This window comes from Cetorhinus maximus, chromosome 2 (genome assembly GCF_964194155.1).
Source record: "Cetorhinus maximus chromosome 2, sCetMax3.hap1.1, whole genome shotgun sequence".
Taxonomy (NCBI): domain Eukaryota; kingdom Metazoa; phylum Chordata; class Chondrichthyes; order Lamniformes; family Cetorhinidae; genus Cetorhinus; species Cetorhinus maximus.
This window is the reverse complement of record NC_135880.1, coordinates 10,369,645-10,388,249: the sequence shown is the minus strand read 5'-3', so window position 1 is coordinate 10,388,249 and position 18,605 is coordinate 10,369,645. Positions and strand designations below refer to the sequence as shown.

General features: G+C 43.3%; 1 protein-coding gene across 2 annotated transcripts in view; it reads right to left on the bottom strand.

Annotated features, from left to right (window-relative positions):
• Positions 1-18,605, bottom strand: part of fam193a (family with sequence similarity 193 member A) — a 241,983-nt gene that overhangs the window by 130,130 nt on the left and 93,248 nt on the right. For both annotated transcript variants that reach the window (XM_078560819.1, XM_078560827.1), the window contains exon 2: positions 1,821-1,886. In XM_078560819.1, the coding sequence (XP_078416945.1) occupies positions 1,821-1,886 (66 nt within the window). The remainder of the gene's footprint in view (positions 1-1,820; positions 1,887-18,605) is intronic.

Below are 18,605 nucleotides of genomic sequence, written 5' to 3'. Positions count from 1 at the left end.
TATTACGGTGAAAGGGATAACATAAATGATTGACATAACTCAAATTACCATGAACAAAAGAATGGCACTGCCTCCCTCTTGAACTTAAATTATCAGCAAATCTTGTGGCTAATCAAGAGCACTGTTTGTACAACTGATGTCAATTCCAATGATTTTTATCTGAAATAGTATGATGCCAATGATCCATGCTGACCTGATTTGCCCTGTTTAATTGATGTCTATTATAATGTGGATGAGCAGCCAAAGACAGCTCTTCAGCAACTTTATAAAACCCTATAAAATTCCTTCCAGATGGAGTCCTGTTTCCCCCGCCCCCCACCCCATCCCCCATATATACAAGTCAATCAGAACAATAAACTGGCCATGATCTGTAAGTAAGCAAACTACAGATTAACAGCTGGTGACTAAGGTAAAGAGCTTGAAATCTGGACGAAGCAATGTGTACCATCTCATCATGCACATGGAAAACAAGCTGATTCCAGGTACTGCCAGGTTGCTGTCACTGTGTTTACACCCCCTGAGTGAGTTTAGTGAAGACATGCCCAGACAGAACAATATAACCCATTAACCACTCAGTACAATTAAAGCACTGATTTTGGAGAAACTTTTTTTTGTCTACTTCATCCAACCATCTATTTTGCAAACTACATTTGCGGTAAGTCGTCTATAATGTAGCGTATAGTTCTGGGCTTTGGCAACACTTATGGACTGGTGAAGTAATGTTATTAATATGCAGAATCTGACAGAAACAAGAAAGGTAAGCCAAAGCTGGACATGGAATACAAGAGCCTGGAAACTTTTTGGACCCTGTTTTTTGGATTGTTTACAAGATAATTTTGTTGTCTATGAAAATATCCTCCAGGGAGATGGAGAAGAAATCAGTATTACGTCACTCAATTTCTTTCACAAATTAACATTTGGGAAACTATCTGAGGCATGACATGTGGCTCGTGCAGAATGCTTGGGACAACAGGGTGACTTTTGACATATTGCTCCCAAAGCTCTCCGCCACCGAGGCTTTCCTTCCTCGTGTATAGGTGCGTTGTAGGCTGATTGATTGCTATGATTAATCAACAACCCTATTATCATTGTTTCACCTGACTACCAGGATGGTAGAAGACAAACTTGATGGACCGTGGCTTTCTTTGTCTGTCTGAAAATTCCTTTATGTTCCCATGAATGTTCATCAAATCTCAAGTGACAGCTTTTGGCTGAAGCTGCAAAGGTTGTAGTCTGTTTGGGAGTGATGGCTTTTCCTGTGCATGAAGATTGTGAAGATTTCATTTTTAAATTAAGGAAGTTCAGAGAAGGGCCAAGGTCTGTTGTGTGACAATTACATTAAAGATAGTGTGTAAAGGACGATACACGGTAAATCAGTCATGATTAAGCATCTCCAATCTTGGGTTTTAATGGCTCAAGACCCAGTACTGGCAGAGGAGATTGTTGGTTGTATGGCTATATTAGTCCCAGCAGACTGCACACAGCTGGCCACATGACAACTCCGTCATCTTTTGGAAATCAAATTCTTGCACAGTAGTGCAGTGGGCATGATATTGGGCAAGCAATCCAAAACTCATGAGTTCAAATCCCATTCATATTTTCCAGCCATGTACTGTGGGTGACTTAACACATACTGCTCAGTTGTACAAATAATCTCAATGTTTTAAAAGCTAAGTCTCAGGACCATGAAGGGTGGACAATAAATGTGGTCCTGCTACCCTTAACCTCAGAATTCAAAATAACAAGAATCCTCAGAATCTTATCCATTAACTGTTGCACAATTTATAAAGGCAAAAGATGAAATATACAGCTGGTCCTACCTGAGGGACCTCTGTGAACTCTGATCCCACAGACCCATCTGACAGCTGTGTGCCATTTATGGAAACCTAAAAAAAAACAAAATTTTGATACACATGAATATAATAAAACATTAGAAAGCTAACCAGAAATCGAAAAGGAGAATACATGGATGCCAGCAAACTCAAATAAAAACAGAAAATGCTGTAACCACTCAGGGGGTTATAGTAGCATTTTTGGAGAGAGAAACAGAGTTAACGTTTCAGGTCTGTGACCTCTCATCAGATGGGGGTTAACTGTGTTTGAGTTGGCGCTCATCTGGTGAAAGGTCACAGACCTGAAATGTTAACACTGTTTCTCTCTCCACAGATGCTGCCTTAACGTGCTGAGTGTTTCCAGCATTTTCTGGGTTTTTTTTCAGAAAGTTAACCATGTTAATCACTAGCGTTCTACATGCCAATGAGTAAACTTGCTGTCGGCTGATTTTATCAGAACTAATTCTTTGAACATTCGCAAACTAACTCCACTGCTCCACTCTCCTCCTCATCGTCCTGCATCTTCCTCTGCTTCAAACATGGATCCAAATTCTAGATGATTAGGCATCTCCAATCTTGGATTTTAATGGTTCAAGACCCAGTACTGGCAGAGGAGATTGTTGTTTGTATGGCTATATTAGTCCCAGCAGACTGTACACAGCTGGCCACATGACAACTCCGTCATCTTTTGGAAATCAAATTCTTGCACAGTAGTGCAGTGGCCATGATATTGGGCAAGCAATCCAAAATTCATGAGTTCAAATCCCATTCATATTTTCCAGCCATGTACTGTGGGTGACTTAACACATACTGCTCAGTTGTACAAATAATCTCAATGAAGACATCAAATTCTGGATGATCTGCCTCATCCATTTCCTGTGGAAAGTAATTTCTGCTAACCTCTCTCCTCACTATGATCATTTTTAATTGATTGTGCCTAGTCACCAAATCCATAACCAGAAGAAATAGCCTTGCCCGATTCACTGCCAAATTCCTTCAGAACTGTGAAAAACCAGTAACAAATCTCCCTATAGCCTGTCTGCTCAGTAGAAATAGTCCTCTAAAAGAAAAAAAAGTCTCTCCTCATTCTTATAGTTTGTCACCGGCATCATCCTTACTGATTAGCAGTAACCCAATATCAGTCCATCTGCCTTAAGCTTGGACATTGGCCAAGAACATCCTCCATGCCGTGCCTCCCCCATTCCTCCAGCACCACCACTCCAACAGAAACGCAGTGGAAACAACTGAAACTTAGGTCCTGTCTATCTGATGTAAAATATGGCAGTGCACTTTTCGCCCAAACACCAGGACATTCTTGCAGGTGTTCTGGTCAATATTCCATTCAGCCTTAATTTTCTGGCTATACAATTGCAAGCTGTTATTGTTTAAAAATATCTGAAGCACCCTCATGGCCTTCAAATTGGAGGCTTTGAGCTCAGTGCTGCATTCAAACAGAGGATGTGCAGGTGAAAGGACTGACTTAAGTGCACTACCTCGTCCACTGGTATTCTCTTTTGTCACTGGGATTTCAGAAAATACAATGGTCATGGTAGATATTCAGAGTGACAATCAGCGAGCAATACAACTACAGATTTTATCCCTTCAAACCTTAGGCTGTCCCTGGAGGAAGTACCTCCAGGTGCATTAACACTGCTGTCAACTACTGGTTCCAGATCGCTTGGTGCTTGTGTCAATAGCAAGATGTGCGATATTATACATATCACAGAATATACTGCCACAACACCAAATTTTAATTCTTCTCATATTATGCTAAGCAAGCCAAGTGACAATGCTGGTACTTGGCACAGTGCCCTCTATTTTAAGTAATTAAGAATCGTCCACTGAAGCATACATGCATTTTAAACTTACACTACAGACACAATGTATTAAGCATTAAGGGCTATTTGCAATGCAAATGACAAGTAGGAGCAGTTTGATTGTGAAACGCATGCCAGAAGGGGCATGGGGATGAACTGGATAATCTCAATTAAAATTTCCATTTGGGAACCTTTTACTGCAGGTTCAGTAATCAGGATGCCCTGGGCTTATTAAAGCTAAGCAAATAATGACACAGCTTTAATAAAAACAGAAAATGGTGGAAAAGCTCTGCAGGTCTGATAGCATCTGTGGAGAGAGAAACAGAGTTAACATTTCGAGTCTGTATGACCCTTCTTCAGAGTTAAATAACAGCTTTTATTGGAGAGAGAGAGAGAGAGAGAGAGAGAGGAAGTGGTGTGTTTTTGGAAGCAGCTTATCCAATTCCCTACTAACCTAGTGTCGGCAGCCTTCGTATAATTATGACAAGGCTTGTGTCTTTTGTGCGGAATCACCATCACATCAATTCCCAATTTTTCTTAAGGTGCACTAGCAGTGACACATGGTTAAGTCCTTATGTTAAGTCATCTTAGAGAGACAGCACACATGTGGCAAGCTCTTCTGTGACCTATGCACGTTTTTTTTAAATCTGTTACAGTATTTTGCTATTTGAAAAATAATGAGGTTCCCCCCACAAACAAGTCTCTGGTTGGGATGGATTACCGCCTACTCTCAGCAATTGACAATGCAAATCAAACAGCTAATTTCAGGCTCCAAGCACTTGTCTTTTCTTTGGAGTGTTCATGAATTTTCTTATGCCAATTCAATGCTTTGTCCTTTGCGGAAATACTAAAACAAATCATTTCCAAAACTGTACTCTACTCCTAGACAAAAGGTTATTTGAGGTTTCTGAACAGAGCTAGTTGAACTGTTTTGCCCGCTTCCATTGAAGCTTTCTGAAGTTTCACCATGTTACTTTCAGTTTCTGGTTACGAGCATTGTAACAATGACAATACACCAGTCAATCCAGCTTCACAGATAAGGAACGACTAAAGGCCTTCCTTTCACTTCTATCAATGTGCAATTGAATAGGCCGACAGAAAGAGTCTAAATCTGATGTTGTGGCTATAACAGGGATCTGGCTCAAAGAAGGGCAGGACTGCGTATTATATATTCCTGGTTACAAGCTATTCAGGAAAGACAGGAAAAGAAGAAGCGATGGCAATATTGAATAAAGAGAACACTGCACTGGAGAGAGGATGTCCCAAAGGGGTTAAGGAAGGAACCTATTTGGCTAGAACTAAGGAACAAGAAAAGGTGCAATTACATTGTTCAGTTTAGTCTATAGGTCACCACTTAATGGGAAAGATGCAGAGAAATAACGTGCAAGGAAATTACTGAGAGGTGCAAGAATTATGGAGTAGTGATAATGGACACCTTTAATTATCCAAATATAGACTGGGATACTAGTAGTGTAAAGGCAGAGAAGGCAAGAGTTTTACAATGTGCTCGGGAGAATTTTCTACAGCAGTATGTTTCAAGTCCAACGAGAATGGAGGCACTGATGGAACTGGTTCTTGGGAATGAGGTGGGCCAAGTGGATCAAGCGTCAGCAGAACACTTAGGGAACAGTGATCATTGTAACATAAGGTTTAGGTGGGTTATGGAAAAGGACAAAAAGTACAAAGTAAGAATAATGAACTGGACGAAAGCCAACTTCAAAGGGGTAAAAATAAAGTGCTGGAAAAACTCGGCCGGTCTGGCAGCATCTGTGGAAAGGGAAACAGAGTTAACGTTTCAAGTCCAATGTGGCTCTTCTTCAGAGCTAAAGAGATGCAGCAATGTGATGGGTTTTATGCTGTTGAAAAAGGGAGGGGAGCAGGTGGAGGACGAATGAACAAAATATACAAACATACAACTTAGGGGCAGGAGTAGGCCAATCAGCTCCTCGAACCTGCTCCGCCGTTCATAAGGTCATGGTTGATCTGATTGTGACCTCAACTCCAAATTCCCACTTACCCCCGATATCCTTTGGCTCCCTTATTAGCCAAGAACCTATCTACCTCTGCCTTAAAAATGACCCTGCCTCCACTGTTTTCTGGGGAGGAGAGTTCCAATGGCTCTCAACCCTCAGAAAAAAAAATTCTCATTTCTATCTTAAATGGGGGGCCCCTTATTTTTTAAACTGTCTCTCTTAATTCTAGTCTCTCCCACAAAGGGAGACATCATTTCAGCATTCTGGAAGGTCATGTCTGTGGACTGAACGAAGGTGTTCCACAAAGCAATACCCCAGTCTGTGCTTGGTCTCCCTAATGTAAAGGGCACAGCATGTGAGCAGTGAATACAGTAGACTAAATTGAAAAAAGTACAAGTAAACCACTGCTTCACCTAAAGGAATGGTTGGGGCCTTGGACAGTGAGGAGGTAAAGGGGCTTCCAAAAGGCATCTGATAAAGTGCCCCACAACAGACTTGTGAGCAAAGTTAGAGCTTATGGAATAAAAGAGACAGTAGCAACATGGATACGAAATTGTCTGAGTGACAAGAAACTAGTAGTGGTTAATGGATGTTTCTCGGACTAGAGGAAGGTTTGTCGTGGAGTTTCCCAGGGGTCCATTTTCGAACCCCTAATATTCCTGATATATATTAATCACCAAGGTCTTGGTGCACAGGACACAATTTCAAAAACTGATGATACAAAACTTGGAAGTAATCTGAACAGTGAAGAGGTTAGTACAGAATTTTAAATGGGTAGACAGGCTGGTGGAATGGGTGGACAAGTGGCAGATGAAATTTAATGCAGAGAAGTGTGAAGTAATTCGTTTTGGTCGGAAGAACTGGAGAGACAATATAAAATAAAGAGTACATTTCTAAAGGGAGTGCAGCATGAGGGGGACCTGGGTGTATATGCGCATAAGTAATTGAAGGCGGTAACTAAAGCATCCGGTAAAGTGTGGTGGAGATGGATTCAAATCGAGGCATTCAAGCAGGAACTGTATTATCTGAAAAGGACGAATGTGCAGGGTGACAGCGAGAAGGCGAGGAAGTGGCAGCACAAACCCAACAGTCCAAATGACTGACTCCTGTTCTGTAACCATCTGTGATTCAATGAAATATACCATTTTGCGTTGTGAAGGAAAAGAAAAAAAATCATTTGGGGTAATATACTGGTATGGATGGAGAATTGGTTAATAGGCAGAAAACAGTAGGAATAAACAGGTCATTCTCAGGATGACAGGCTGTTACTAGTGCGGTACCGCAAGGATCAGTGCTGGGGCCACAGCCATTCACAATCTATATAAATGATTTGGATGAGGAGAACAAATGTAATATTTCCAAATTTGCTGATGACACAACAACACTAGGTGGGAAGTTAAGTTGTGAGGAGGATGCAAGGAGGCTTCAAGGGGACTGAAACAGGCTAAGTGAATGGACAAGAACATGGCAGGTGGAATATAATGTGAATAAGTACGAAGTTCCCGACTTTGGTAGAAAAACAGAAAGCTAGATTATTTCTTAAATGGTGAGATGTTGGGAAGTGCAGCTGTCCAAAGGAACCTGGGTGTCCTTGTTCATAAGACACCAAAAGCTAGCATGCAGCCATAGCAAGCAATTAGGGAGGCAAATGATATGTTGGCCTTCATTGCAAAGGAATTTGAGTGCAAGAGTAACGATGTCTGCCTGCAATTGATACAGCCTTGGTGAGACCGCACCTGGAGTATTGTGTACAGTTGTACTCTCCTTATTTAAGCAAGGATATATTGCCATAGAGGAAGTACGAAGGAGGTTCGCCAGAAGAATCCCTGGGATGGCAAGATTGTCTTATGAGGAGAGATTGAGAAGACTGGACCTGTATTCTCTAAAGTTTTGAAGAATGAGAGGTGAGCTCATTGGAACTTACAAGATTTTTACAGGGTGCGACAGGGTAGATGCAAATAGGATGTTTCCCTTGGCTGGTGAGTCTAGAACCAGGGGACACAGTCTCAAAATAAGGGGCAGGCCTTTAGGACTGAGATGAAGAGGAATTTTTTCACTCAGAGGACGATGAAGCTTTGGAATTCTCTACCCCAGAGGGCTGTGGAAACTCAGGTAAAGAGATCTACAGCACAGGTAAAAGCCCTTTGGCACATCGAATCTGTGCCGGTCAAACAAGTACCTAACTAGTCTAATCCCATTTTCCAGCACGAGTCCCATAGCCTTGTATGCCATGGCATCGCAAGTGCGCATCCAAATGCTTCTTAAATGTTATGAGGGTTTCTGCCTCTACCACCCTTTCAGGCAGTGAGTTCCAGATTCCCACCGCCCTCCGGGTGAAAAAATTCTTCCTCACATCCCCTCTAAACTTCCTGCCCCTTGCCTTAAATCTATGTCCACTGGTTACTGATCCCTCCACCAAGGGGAAAAATTCCTTTCTGTCTACCCTATCTATGCCCCTCAATTTTATACACCTCATTCATGTCCCCCCTCAATCTCCTCTGCTCCAGGGAAAATAACCCGTCTATCCAATCCCTCCTCATAACTAAAACTCTCCAGCCCAGGCAACATCTTCGTAAATCTCCTCTGCACTCTATCTAGCACAATCACATCCTTCCTATAATGCGGATTCCAGAACTGCACGCAATACTCTAACTGTGGCCTAATCAGTATTTTATACAGTTCCAGCATAACCTCCCTGCTCTTATATTCTATGCCTCAGCTAATAAAGGCAAGTATCCCATCTGCCTTCACCACCTTATCTACCTGTCCCGCTATCTTAAGGGACCGGTGGACACGCACACCAAGGTCCCTCTGATCCTCGGTACTTCCCAGGGTCCTACCATTCGTCGTGTATTCCCGTGCCTTGTTTGTCCTGCAGTCATTGAGTGTGTTCGTGACAGAAATCAATATATTTCTGAATACTAATGACATCAAGGGATATGGGGCTAGTGGGAAAAATGGTGTCAATTACGTGATCAGTCATGATCAAATTGAATGGTGGAGCAGGCTCGACAGGCCGAATGGCCTGTTCCTGCTCCTATGTTACTAAAACTTATGCAAACCTGCTGGGGGCACCTACTGGAGTGGTCCACATCAGTCTAAAAATAAATTACTTATGCAGAAATAAACGAAGTTACAATATCGAAACATGCCATTTGGCCACAAGCTCATCCTCCAAGCAAGGAATATGCTTGGAATGTCATTGGAACATAGGGTGTAGCAGGAGTAGGCCATGCAGCCCTTTGAGCTTGCTCTGTCATTCAATAAGATCATGGCTGAGCTGGTTGTGGTCTCAACTCCACTTTCCTGCCTACCCCACACCCCACCATAACCCTTGACTCCCTCGCCTATCAAAAATCTGTCTAACTCTGCCTTGAATAAATCACCGCTTATAGTAGTCTGGATAGACGGGTTAGATGGAACAGTCTGAGAATGCTTCTGCATTACTGAGTTATGTACCTTGTCAACCACCTCCTTAGTATGTATTATCATAGGAAAACTTTCATGCAACACCATTCCCCAGCCTGAAACACAAAACAAGGTAGGTTTATTTGACTTTTAAATGTCTACCAGCATTACTTTATAGTGCGCTGCACAACTCTGGGACTCCACTCACACACAGTCTCTCTAGATGTGGGGTGTTTGTTGAGTTGGAATTCAGTGGCCTTTCTTGCTTTCTCTCACAGAAAGCAAGGAACAAATACTGGGCAATGTGGGCACCCCAGCTTCCATTCACCAAGTGAAAGGTCCCTATTTAAATATGAGTTAAAGAAATGAGCCAGTACGAGAGGATATATTTAACATAAAGGAAGAATGTGACAAAATACAAGTCATGAAAAAAAACTTGCAGAGTGGGCACGTACAAATGGAGTTTGTTTACCAAAACAGTCAATAACTGACTGGGGAAAAAAGTGCTTCAGAGCCAAAGAAGTGAAAGATGCTACTTAAATTAAAAATTATTTTATTTATGACCAGAAGACCCACAAAGCAGTGACTGACTTGCTTTGAAGCCAGTTTATTTTTAAGAGACCATATTTAAATATCAGGACCGTCACAAATGTAAGAGGAAATCTCAAGATTTCAAAATAGTATGAAAGGGTTTATACTAGACATGAACATTATATCATGATTCCAAATTGTGGTACTGCAGACTGTACCGCAGACTGTACCGCAGCAATTCAACATAAACTATAGGGGTTTTCGCTGTTTGATAAAATGAAAACAGGAAGCTGCTGTTCAAAATGCAAAAAATAAATACTTCGTATCAGGCACCAGGACAATCCTTTGTAGATGTATATAAAACATTTCTTACCAAAGCCAATTTACTCAGCTCCTCTCCTGTGGCTAAGTAGTCATTACTCATGCAGGAGACCAGACAGTATAAGCACGCTGTTCAAAGACTCAAAACAAATCAGCAGAGCCCAATCCTGCCCTAAATTGACACCTGCATTTTCCCCAACAGGGATCAGTGGGTAATAATCAGGAGCGAGAACTCTGATTTTACCCTATTCTAGCCTAAGGATTCTCAAGACTTGTGGCGCCATTAGAAATTGAGGTCAATTAACTAAACAGATTGATGGTCTAAGCTGGAAGCTTCATATTCTTTATGACTTGGCACCACAGTAGATTAGCTCACTGAACCTGAGCCTATCATACAACTCTGAGCTAAATAATGTTAAGAAGAAACACTATTCATTTCAGACCTTTCTGCTCGATTTCCACCCTTACGTTGCTGCACAAAAGCTCTCTAAATACAAAGTTTCCCTTCACTTTCTCTCAGATTACGGATGGGGGGGAAAAAAAATCACAGTAACCTCATTCGACTTGGCTACAGAGGTCAGGAAGGCCCCAGCGCGATCCCGTGGTCTATGCCTCATTTTCTGACCTCAGACAGCCTTACAAGCTTCTGGATTGCATTGTAGGCCACCTCTCCTTGGAAAGCACAGCAGCCAACCGGCCCACGTAGAGGCAAGCACCGAAATTTAGTTCGGCAGGTTTCAATGCCGAACTTGCAACTTTCAACATGCCAAGTGGAAGACCAGAAGATCCCCCAAGCACCAATGACAGTATGAAGTGCCAGTTCTGCAGACATCGATGCCAATGCCATATCGAACTCTTCACACGAGAGGAGGCACAAGATGTGAAATCATTTACAGCTTGGTCTTACTTGAACAACAATGTTGATTTCAGCCACAGCAAAGCACGTGCTGTTACAAGTTGAATCCATGCCTTAAAGTCAGGAAAGGGAACAAACTCTGTGCTCAATGCTAACAGATCTTCCATGGCAATGGTCATGGGGACATGGAGGACATGCTGTGTTATAACAAGGGTACATGTTGGACGAGGCAATGGACATCATATTATCAAGGCCACCGACTTATAGCAACAAAACATGAATTGGGTTTTTATTCCACAGCATTTTGGAACTGAAAATGGTAATTTAGACGATTTTTCATGAAAACAGTAAACATGCAGCCTTGATTATTATTACTACACCTATTTCACTTTGACACAAAGAACAACGGCACACCCTGCCCAGTCGACCCTATAAAGTCTTCCTTATTAACATCTGGGTGCGTGGGTCAAAATTGGGAGAGCTGTCCCACAGGCTAGTCAAGTAACAGCCTAACATAAGTCATACTCACTAAGCCATATCTTCCTGCCAATGTCCCAGACTCATCCATCACCATCCCTGGGTATGCTCTGAACTATCAGTAGGACAGATCCACCAGTGGTGGTGCAACAGTGGGATACATTATGGAGGGAGATGCCCTGGGAGTACTCAAAATGATTCTGGCCCCACGACACCTCGGCACCAGGCCAAACATGGGCAAGGAAAGCTCCTGATTATCACCTACAACCCTCCCTCAGCTGATAAATCAGTGCTCCTCAATTTTGAACACCACTTGGAAGCACGGAGGGCAGCAAGGGAACAGAACATACTCTGGGTGGACAACTTCAATGTCCATCACCAAGAATGGCTCAGTAGCACCCCCACTGAGCGAGTTGGCCAAGTCCTGAAAGATACTTCTGCCAGACTGGGCCTACAGCAGTTAGTGAGAGAATCAACAAAAGGGAAAAACCTAAAACAAAAACAAAAATACCTGGAAAAACTCAGCAGGTCTGGCAGCATCTGCGGAGAGGAATACAGTTAATGTTTCGAGTCCTTCAACAGAACTGAGTAAAAATAGAAGAGAGGTGAAAAACCCACTTGACCTCACTCTCACCAATCCACCTGTGGCAGATGTATTTGTCTACGGTAGTGTTGGTAGAAGCAAACACTGCACAGTCCCTATGGAGATGAAGTCCATCTTCATACTAAGGATATTGTCAATCATGTTGTGTGGCACAATCACTGTGCTAAATGAGATAGATTCAGGACAGATCTAGCAGCTCAAAACTGGACATCCATGAGGCTCTGCAGGCCATCAGCAGAATTGTATACAACCACAATCTGTGACTTCATGGTCCAGCATATAGCTCATTTCACGGTGATCACCAAGCCCGGCGATCAGCCCTGGCTCAACGAAGAGTGCAGGAGGGCATGCCAAAAGCAGCACCAGGCAAATCTAAAAATGAGGTGTCGACATAGTGAAGCTACAGCACAGGAGGCATGCTGAACAGCGGGATCAAAATGGAGTAGAATGAGCTAAGCAATCTCACAGCCAACAGATCAGAATAATGCTCTGCAGTCCTGCCACATCATGTTGTGAATAGTGGTGGACAATTAAACAACTAGCCAGAGGTTGCGGCTCCACAAATAATCCCATCCTCAACAACTGGGGAATCCAGCATTTCAATCCAGCCAATTACCGACCCATCAGTCTGTTCCCGGTCAACAAAGTATGGGCTCATAAGTGGCATAAAAATATTGGCATCATGCAAGCAGCAGGCAATGACAATTTCCAATAAGAGAAAATTTAACCTTCTGCCCTTGACATTCAACAGCATGACTATCCAACTATCAACATTCCGAGGGCCATCACTGGCCGGAAACTGAACTGAGGTTACAAAAGCAGGTCAGAGGCTGGGAATTCTGCACCGAGTAACTCACCTCTGTACTACCCAAAGCCAGTCCACCATCTACAAGGCACAAGTCAAGAGTGTGATGGAATACTCTCCATTTTCCTGGATGAATGCAGCTCCAACAACACAAAAAACTCGATACGATCCAAGACAAAATAGTCTGCTTGATCAGCACCCCATCCACCGCCTTAAATGTTTACTGTTACATCACCGGTGCACAGTGACAGCAGAATGTACGATATACAAGATGCACTGTAGTAACTTGCCAAGGCTCCTTTGACAGCATCTTCCAAACTTGAGAACCTTTGCCACCTAGAAGGACAAGGGCAGCAAACCCATGGGAATACCACCACCTGCAAGTTCCCCTTGAAGCCGCACGCCATCCTGACTTGGAACGATATCGCCATTCCTTCACTTTCTTTGGGTCAAAATCCTGGAACTTACTAATAGCACTTAGCAGTTCAAGGTGTCCTTCTCAAGGGCAATTAGTGATATGCAACAAATGCTGCCCTTGCTAGCAACACTCACATCCATGAAAGATAAAATGTTCATAAATTTATGAATATAATGTTCATTTCCAAACTTAACTCTTGGATGTAGTGGAAGATGGCAGGAAGCCATCTGGCTAAGAGGAGGCATAAAAGTTAAACTAGATAGGAAGGGGTTAGGTGATACACAGGATTTGCTTGCAGTGGAAGCTCTTTCATTTCAAGTCCTAGGTGGAAGGTGCTGGGAGGTGTTAGGCAGTGCTGGGTTTAATCATAAGCACATTGATGAAGTCAGGATGATAGAAATAAAGACTTTGGGTTTGGGGAGCTGCAAGCTGGCATAAGTCTCGTAATAAAAGCAGAAAATGCTGGAAAAACTCAGCAGGTCTGGCAGCATCTGTGGAGAGAGAAACAAGAGTTAATGTTTCAAGTCCATATAACTCTTCTTCAAAGCTAAAGTAGAAGAAATGTGATGGATATTAAACTGTTTAAGAGGGGTTGGAGCAAATTAGAAGGTCAGGGATAGGTGGGAGCTCAGGAGAGATTGACAAAGACGTCATGGACACAAGACAAAGGGAATGTTAATGGTAGTGTTAAAGGTTAAAGATGATGCTGATAGTGGCATAAAGTTAAGAAAGCAGAATGTGTTAATAGTAGAACAAGGGTCAGTGCTGTGAAAGCACAACATAGAAACAGGTGACTTTCGGTGGGGGGTGGTGTTTGGGGGTGAGAAAGGATTAAAAAGAGGATTTTTAAAAAATATTTAAGAACAATGGGCCTGGTAGGCCCATTGTGTCAGCCTGTTCCTGCCCCCTGGAATTCATTTCTTCCTATCTTGACTCCATTCTCTCCCCCCCTGTCCAGTCTCTTCCCAACTACATGCACAATTCCTCTGATGCCCTACGTTATTATAACAATTTCCAGTTTCCTGACCCTAACCGTCTCCTCTTCACGATGGATGTCCAGTCACTCTACACGTCCAACCCCCCACCAGAACGGTCTGAGGGCTCTCTGCTTCTTCCTTGAACAGAGGCCCGAACAATCCCCATCCACCACCGCTCTCCTCTGCCGGACTAAACTTGTTCGCTCACTGAACAATTTCTCCTTTTACTTGTCTCACTGCCTCCAAATAAAAGGTGTAGCTTTGGGTACCCGCTTGGGCCCCAGTTATATCCATCTTTTTGTGGGGTATGTAAAACATTCCTTGTTCCAGTCATACAAATTAGGAGTAGGCCACTCGGCCCCTCGAGCCTGCTCCGCCATTTAATAAGATCATGGCTGATCTGAATGTAACCTCAGCACCACATTCCTGCCTACTCCCGACAACCTTTCACCCCCTTGTAAATCAAGAATCTATCCACTCTGCCTTAAAAACATTCAAAGGCTCTGCTTCCACAGACTGCTGAGGAAGAGAGTTCCAAAGACTCTCAACCCTCTTGAGAGAAAAAATTTTGCCTCATCTGTCTTAAATGGGTAACCCCTTATTTTTAAACAGTGACCCCCTAGTTCTAGATTCTCCCACAAGAGGAAACATCCTCTCCACATTCACCCTGTCAGGGCCCTCAGAATCTTAAAGGTTTCAATTAAGTCACCTTTTTCTCTTTAAATTCCAGTGGATACAAGCCTAGGCTGTCCAGCCTTTCCTCATAAGACAACCCGCCCATTCCTGGTAGTAAACCTTCTCTGAACTGCTTCTAATGCATTTAGATCTTTCTTTAAATAAGTATTCAATACTCCAGATGTGGTCTCACCAATGCCCTGTACAACTTAAGCATAACCTCCATACTTTTGTAGTCAATTCCCCTCACAATAAATGATAGCATTCTATTAGCTTTCCTAATTACCTGCTGTACCTGCATACTAACCTTTTGTGACTCATGCACTCGGACACCCAGATCCCTCTGAATCTTAGAGCTCTGCAATCTCTCACCATTTAGATAATAAGCTTCTTTTTTATTCTCCCTGCCCCTTTGCACAATTCTTTCCTCGGTACATTGATGACTGTATTGGTGCCGCTTCACGTTCTCATCTGAACCTGGAAAACACTATCGATTTTGCTTCCAATTTCCAACCCCTCTCACCTTCACATGGTCCATCTCTGACAATTCCCTTCCCTTCCTCTGTCTCCATTTCTGCTGAAAGACTGTCTACCAATATTCATTACAAACCTATCAACTCCCACAGCTACCTCGACTACAGTTCCTCATTCCCTGCTTCCTGTGAGGATGCCACCCCATTCTCCCAGTTCCTCCACCTGATCCGTTCTGATGATGCTACCTTCCAAAAAGGTGCTTCTGACATCTTCCTTAACCGAGAGTGCCCCCTACTGTGGTTGACAGGACCCTCAACCGTGTCCGACCCATCTCCCGCACTTCTGCCCTACCCCTTTCCCATCTCTCCCAGAAGCATGATAGGGTCCCCCTAGTCCTCATTTTTCACCCCACCAGCCTCCGCATTCAAAGGATCATACTCTGCCATTTCCGCCAACTCCAGCATGATGCCAGCACCAAGCACATCTTCCTCTCACCCCCGTTAGCATTCCGTAAGGGCCATTCCCTCCATGGCACCCTGGTTCACTCCTCCATCACCCCGAACTCCTCAACCCCTTCCCACACAATCACAGGTGGTGAAACACCTGCCCCTTTACCTCCTCCCTCCTCACCGTCCCAAGGCCCCAAACACTCCTTTCAGGTGAGGCAGCATTTCACTTGCGCCTCTTTCAATTTGGTCCACTGTAATCGCTGTTCCCAATGTGGTCTCTTCTACATTGGAGAGACTAAACACAGACTAGGTGACCACTTTGCGGAACACCTTTGCTCAGTCCACAAGCATGACCCAGACCACCTTCCTGTAGCTTGCCATTTCAACACACCACCCTACTCTCATGCCCACATGTCAGTCCTTGTTCTAGCGTAGCCCAACACAAACTGGAGGAACAGCACCTCATCTTCTGATTGAGCACTTTACAGCCTTCTGAACTTAACATCGAGTTCAACAACTTAAGACCATGAACGCACTCCTCCAATTTTTTAATCCAATTCCTTTATTTTTACTTTCATTTGTTTATATATAATTTTTTTCATCTTTTTTAAAATCCTTTTTTCCCCAGCTCGCCCCGCCCCCACACCAGGGCCATCTGTCATTTGTTTCTATGTTGTGTTTTCACAGAGCGCTAACCCTTGTTCTGCTATCTTACCTTTATGCCACTATCAACACTTTCTTTAGTCATTAACACTCCCTTTGTCTTGTGTCCATGACATCTTTGTCAATCTCTCCTGAGCTCCCACCCATCCCTGACGTTCTATTTTGCTTCACCCCCTCTTAAGCAGTATAATGTCCATCACATTTCTACTTCTCTTTAGCTCTGAAGAGTCATACGGATTCAAAATGTTAACTCTGTTTCTCTCTCAATAGATGCTGCCAGACCTGTTGAGCTTTTCCAGCATTTTCTGTTTTTATTTCCGATTTCCAGCATCTGCAGTATTTTGCTTTTATCATAGTAAGTCTTGTCCTCAGTAACCCAGTGTTTTTTCAAATCTCATCATGGCGGTTTTAAGAATTGAAGTTTTTAAAAACATATCTGGAAACTAAGATAGTATCAGTGAAAGTGACCACGAAGCTGGTGGATTAAATTTCAACTTCTTCACTAATGTCTTTAGAGAAGGAAACCTGAGCTTTCAACCTCATTCACTCTGTCACGAAAGGCCACCTATTTCCACCTCTAACACCGCCTGACTTAAACACTGTTTTTGCTCATCTGCTGCTGAAACCCTCATTCACGCCTTCTTTACCTCTCAACAAGTCCAACACACTCCTGGATGGTCCCACATTTTTACCCTCCATATATATGAGTTCATCAAAAACTCTGCTGCCCGTGTCTGCTGACTTACATTGGTTTCCGGTAAAGCAACGTCTTGATTTTCAGGTTCTCATCCATTTACAAATCTCTCCATGGTCTCGCCCCTCCCTATCTCTAATCTTCTCCAGCTCTATAACCCTGAGCTATCTGCACTCCCCGACTTCTGGCAACTTGAGCATCCTCGATTTTAACTGCTCCACCATTAGTGTTGTACCTTCAGCTCCATAAGTCCTAAGCTCCAGAATACCCCTTCTGAGCCTCTCCGCCTCTATCTCACTTTCCTCCTTTAAGAGGCCCCTTAAAAGCTCTCTGACCAAGCTTTTGGTCATCTGGGTATGAGACCCCCTTAGGTGGTTCAGTGTCATGTTTTGATTTATAATGCTCCTGTGAAGTGCCTTGGGATGTTTCATTACATTGAAGAGGCTATGTAAATGTAAGTTGCTGTCCTTTTTACCATCCTCTCTCTGTCTGGACTACACGTCACTTCAGTCTCATATCAACCTGGGACTCTGAAATATCTGAACAAGCTACTCAGTTACATCAAACCACTACACCGAACCACATGGTCGGCAGCAGTTCACGGAAAAGACCTTCTCAGCAAAACTAGTGATGAACAATAAATGCCAACTTCACCAGCAAAGCCAACATCCCATGAATGAATTTTATAAAGTGGCAGGAAAGCATGAACATGGAGGGCAGGTGTAACCAAAGTCAATAATAAATAAAGATGAGACTATAGGAAAGGAATTCTTGGGGCAAGAAGTGGTCAGAGGTCAGTAAGATTGGTAAGAAGAAATGTACATTCAGGATTAAGTAGCAAAAGCTGGTCAGAGTGAGCATAAGGACATGGGTGCTCAGGCCAGGGGTAGCAGAGAGGGGAAAACTATGAGAAGCAAGACGACAAAGGCAGTCAGTCTGCAGTAGACAACAGGAACCTTGAGTTTTCCATCTGGTTTCTGATTTGGAGAATGCCCTGCAGTTTAAGAATCACAGACAGTGCTTTAGCTTGCATTCCAATAAGCTGCATCATCTGAAAAATGGTAACTGGGGGAGGCAGTGCCATTGTGGTATTGTCACTGGACTGTTATTCCAGAGGCCCAGGGTAATGCTCTGGGGACCGGGGTTCGAATCCCACCATGGCAGATGGTGAAATTTGAATTCAATAAAAAATCTGGAATTGAAAGTCTAATGATGACCATGAAACCATTGTTGATTCACCTGGTTCACTAATGCCCTTTAGGAAATATACATGTGACTCCAGAACCACAGCAATGTGGTTGACTCTTAAAACACCCTCTGAACAAGGGCAATTAGGGATGGGCAATAAATGCTGGCCTAGCCAGCAATGCCCACATCCCATGAACGAATAAAAATAAGTTCAGGCTCATGGCAAGTTGGTGCTTAAATAAACACATTCTACTGCACATCTACAAGATATTTCAGAGCACTAGACTGTTAAAGTGCTCTGCCCGATGAGGGAGAATCTCATGCCTGATTGCCATCTGCTAAGTTGGTGTTGGGGACATTGACAGATCAGAGACCTCATGGACCGCCTTCAGGTCATGCTCATCAGCAGCTTCCTGAAACACTGCAGTCTTGTTCTCCCACCA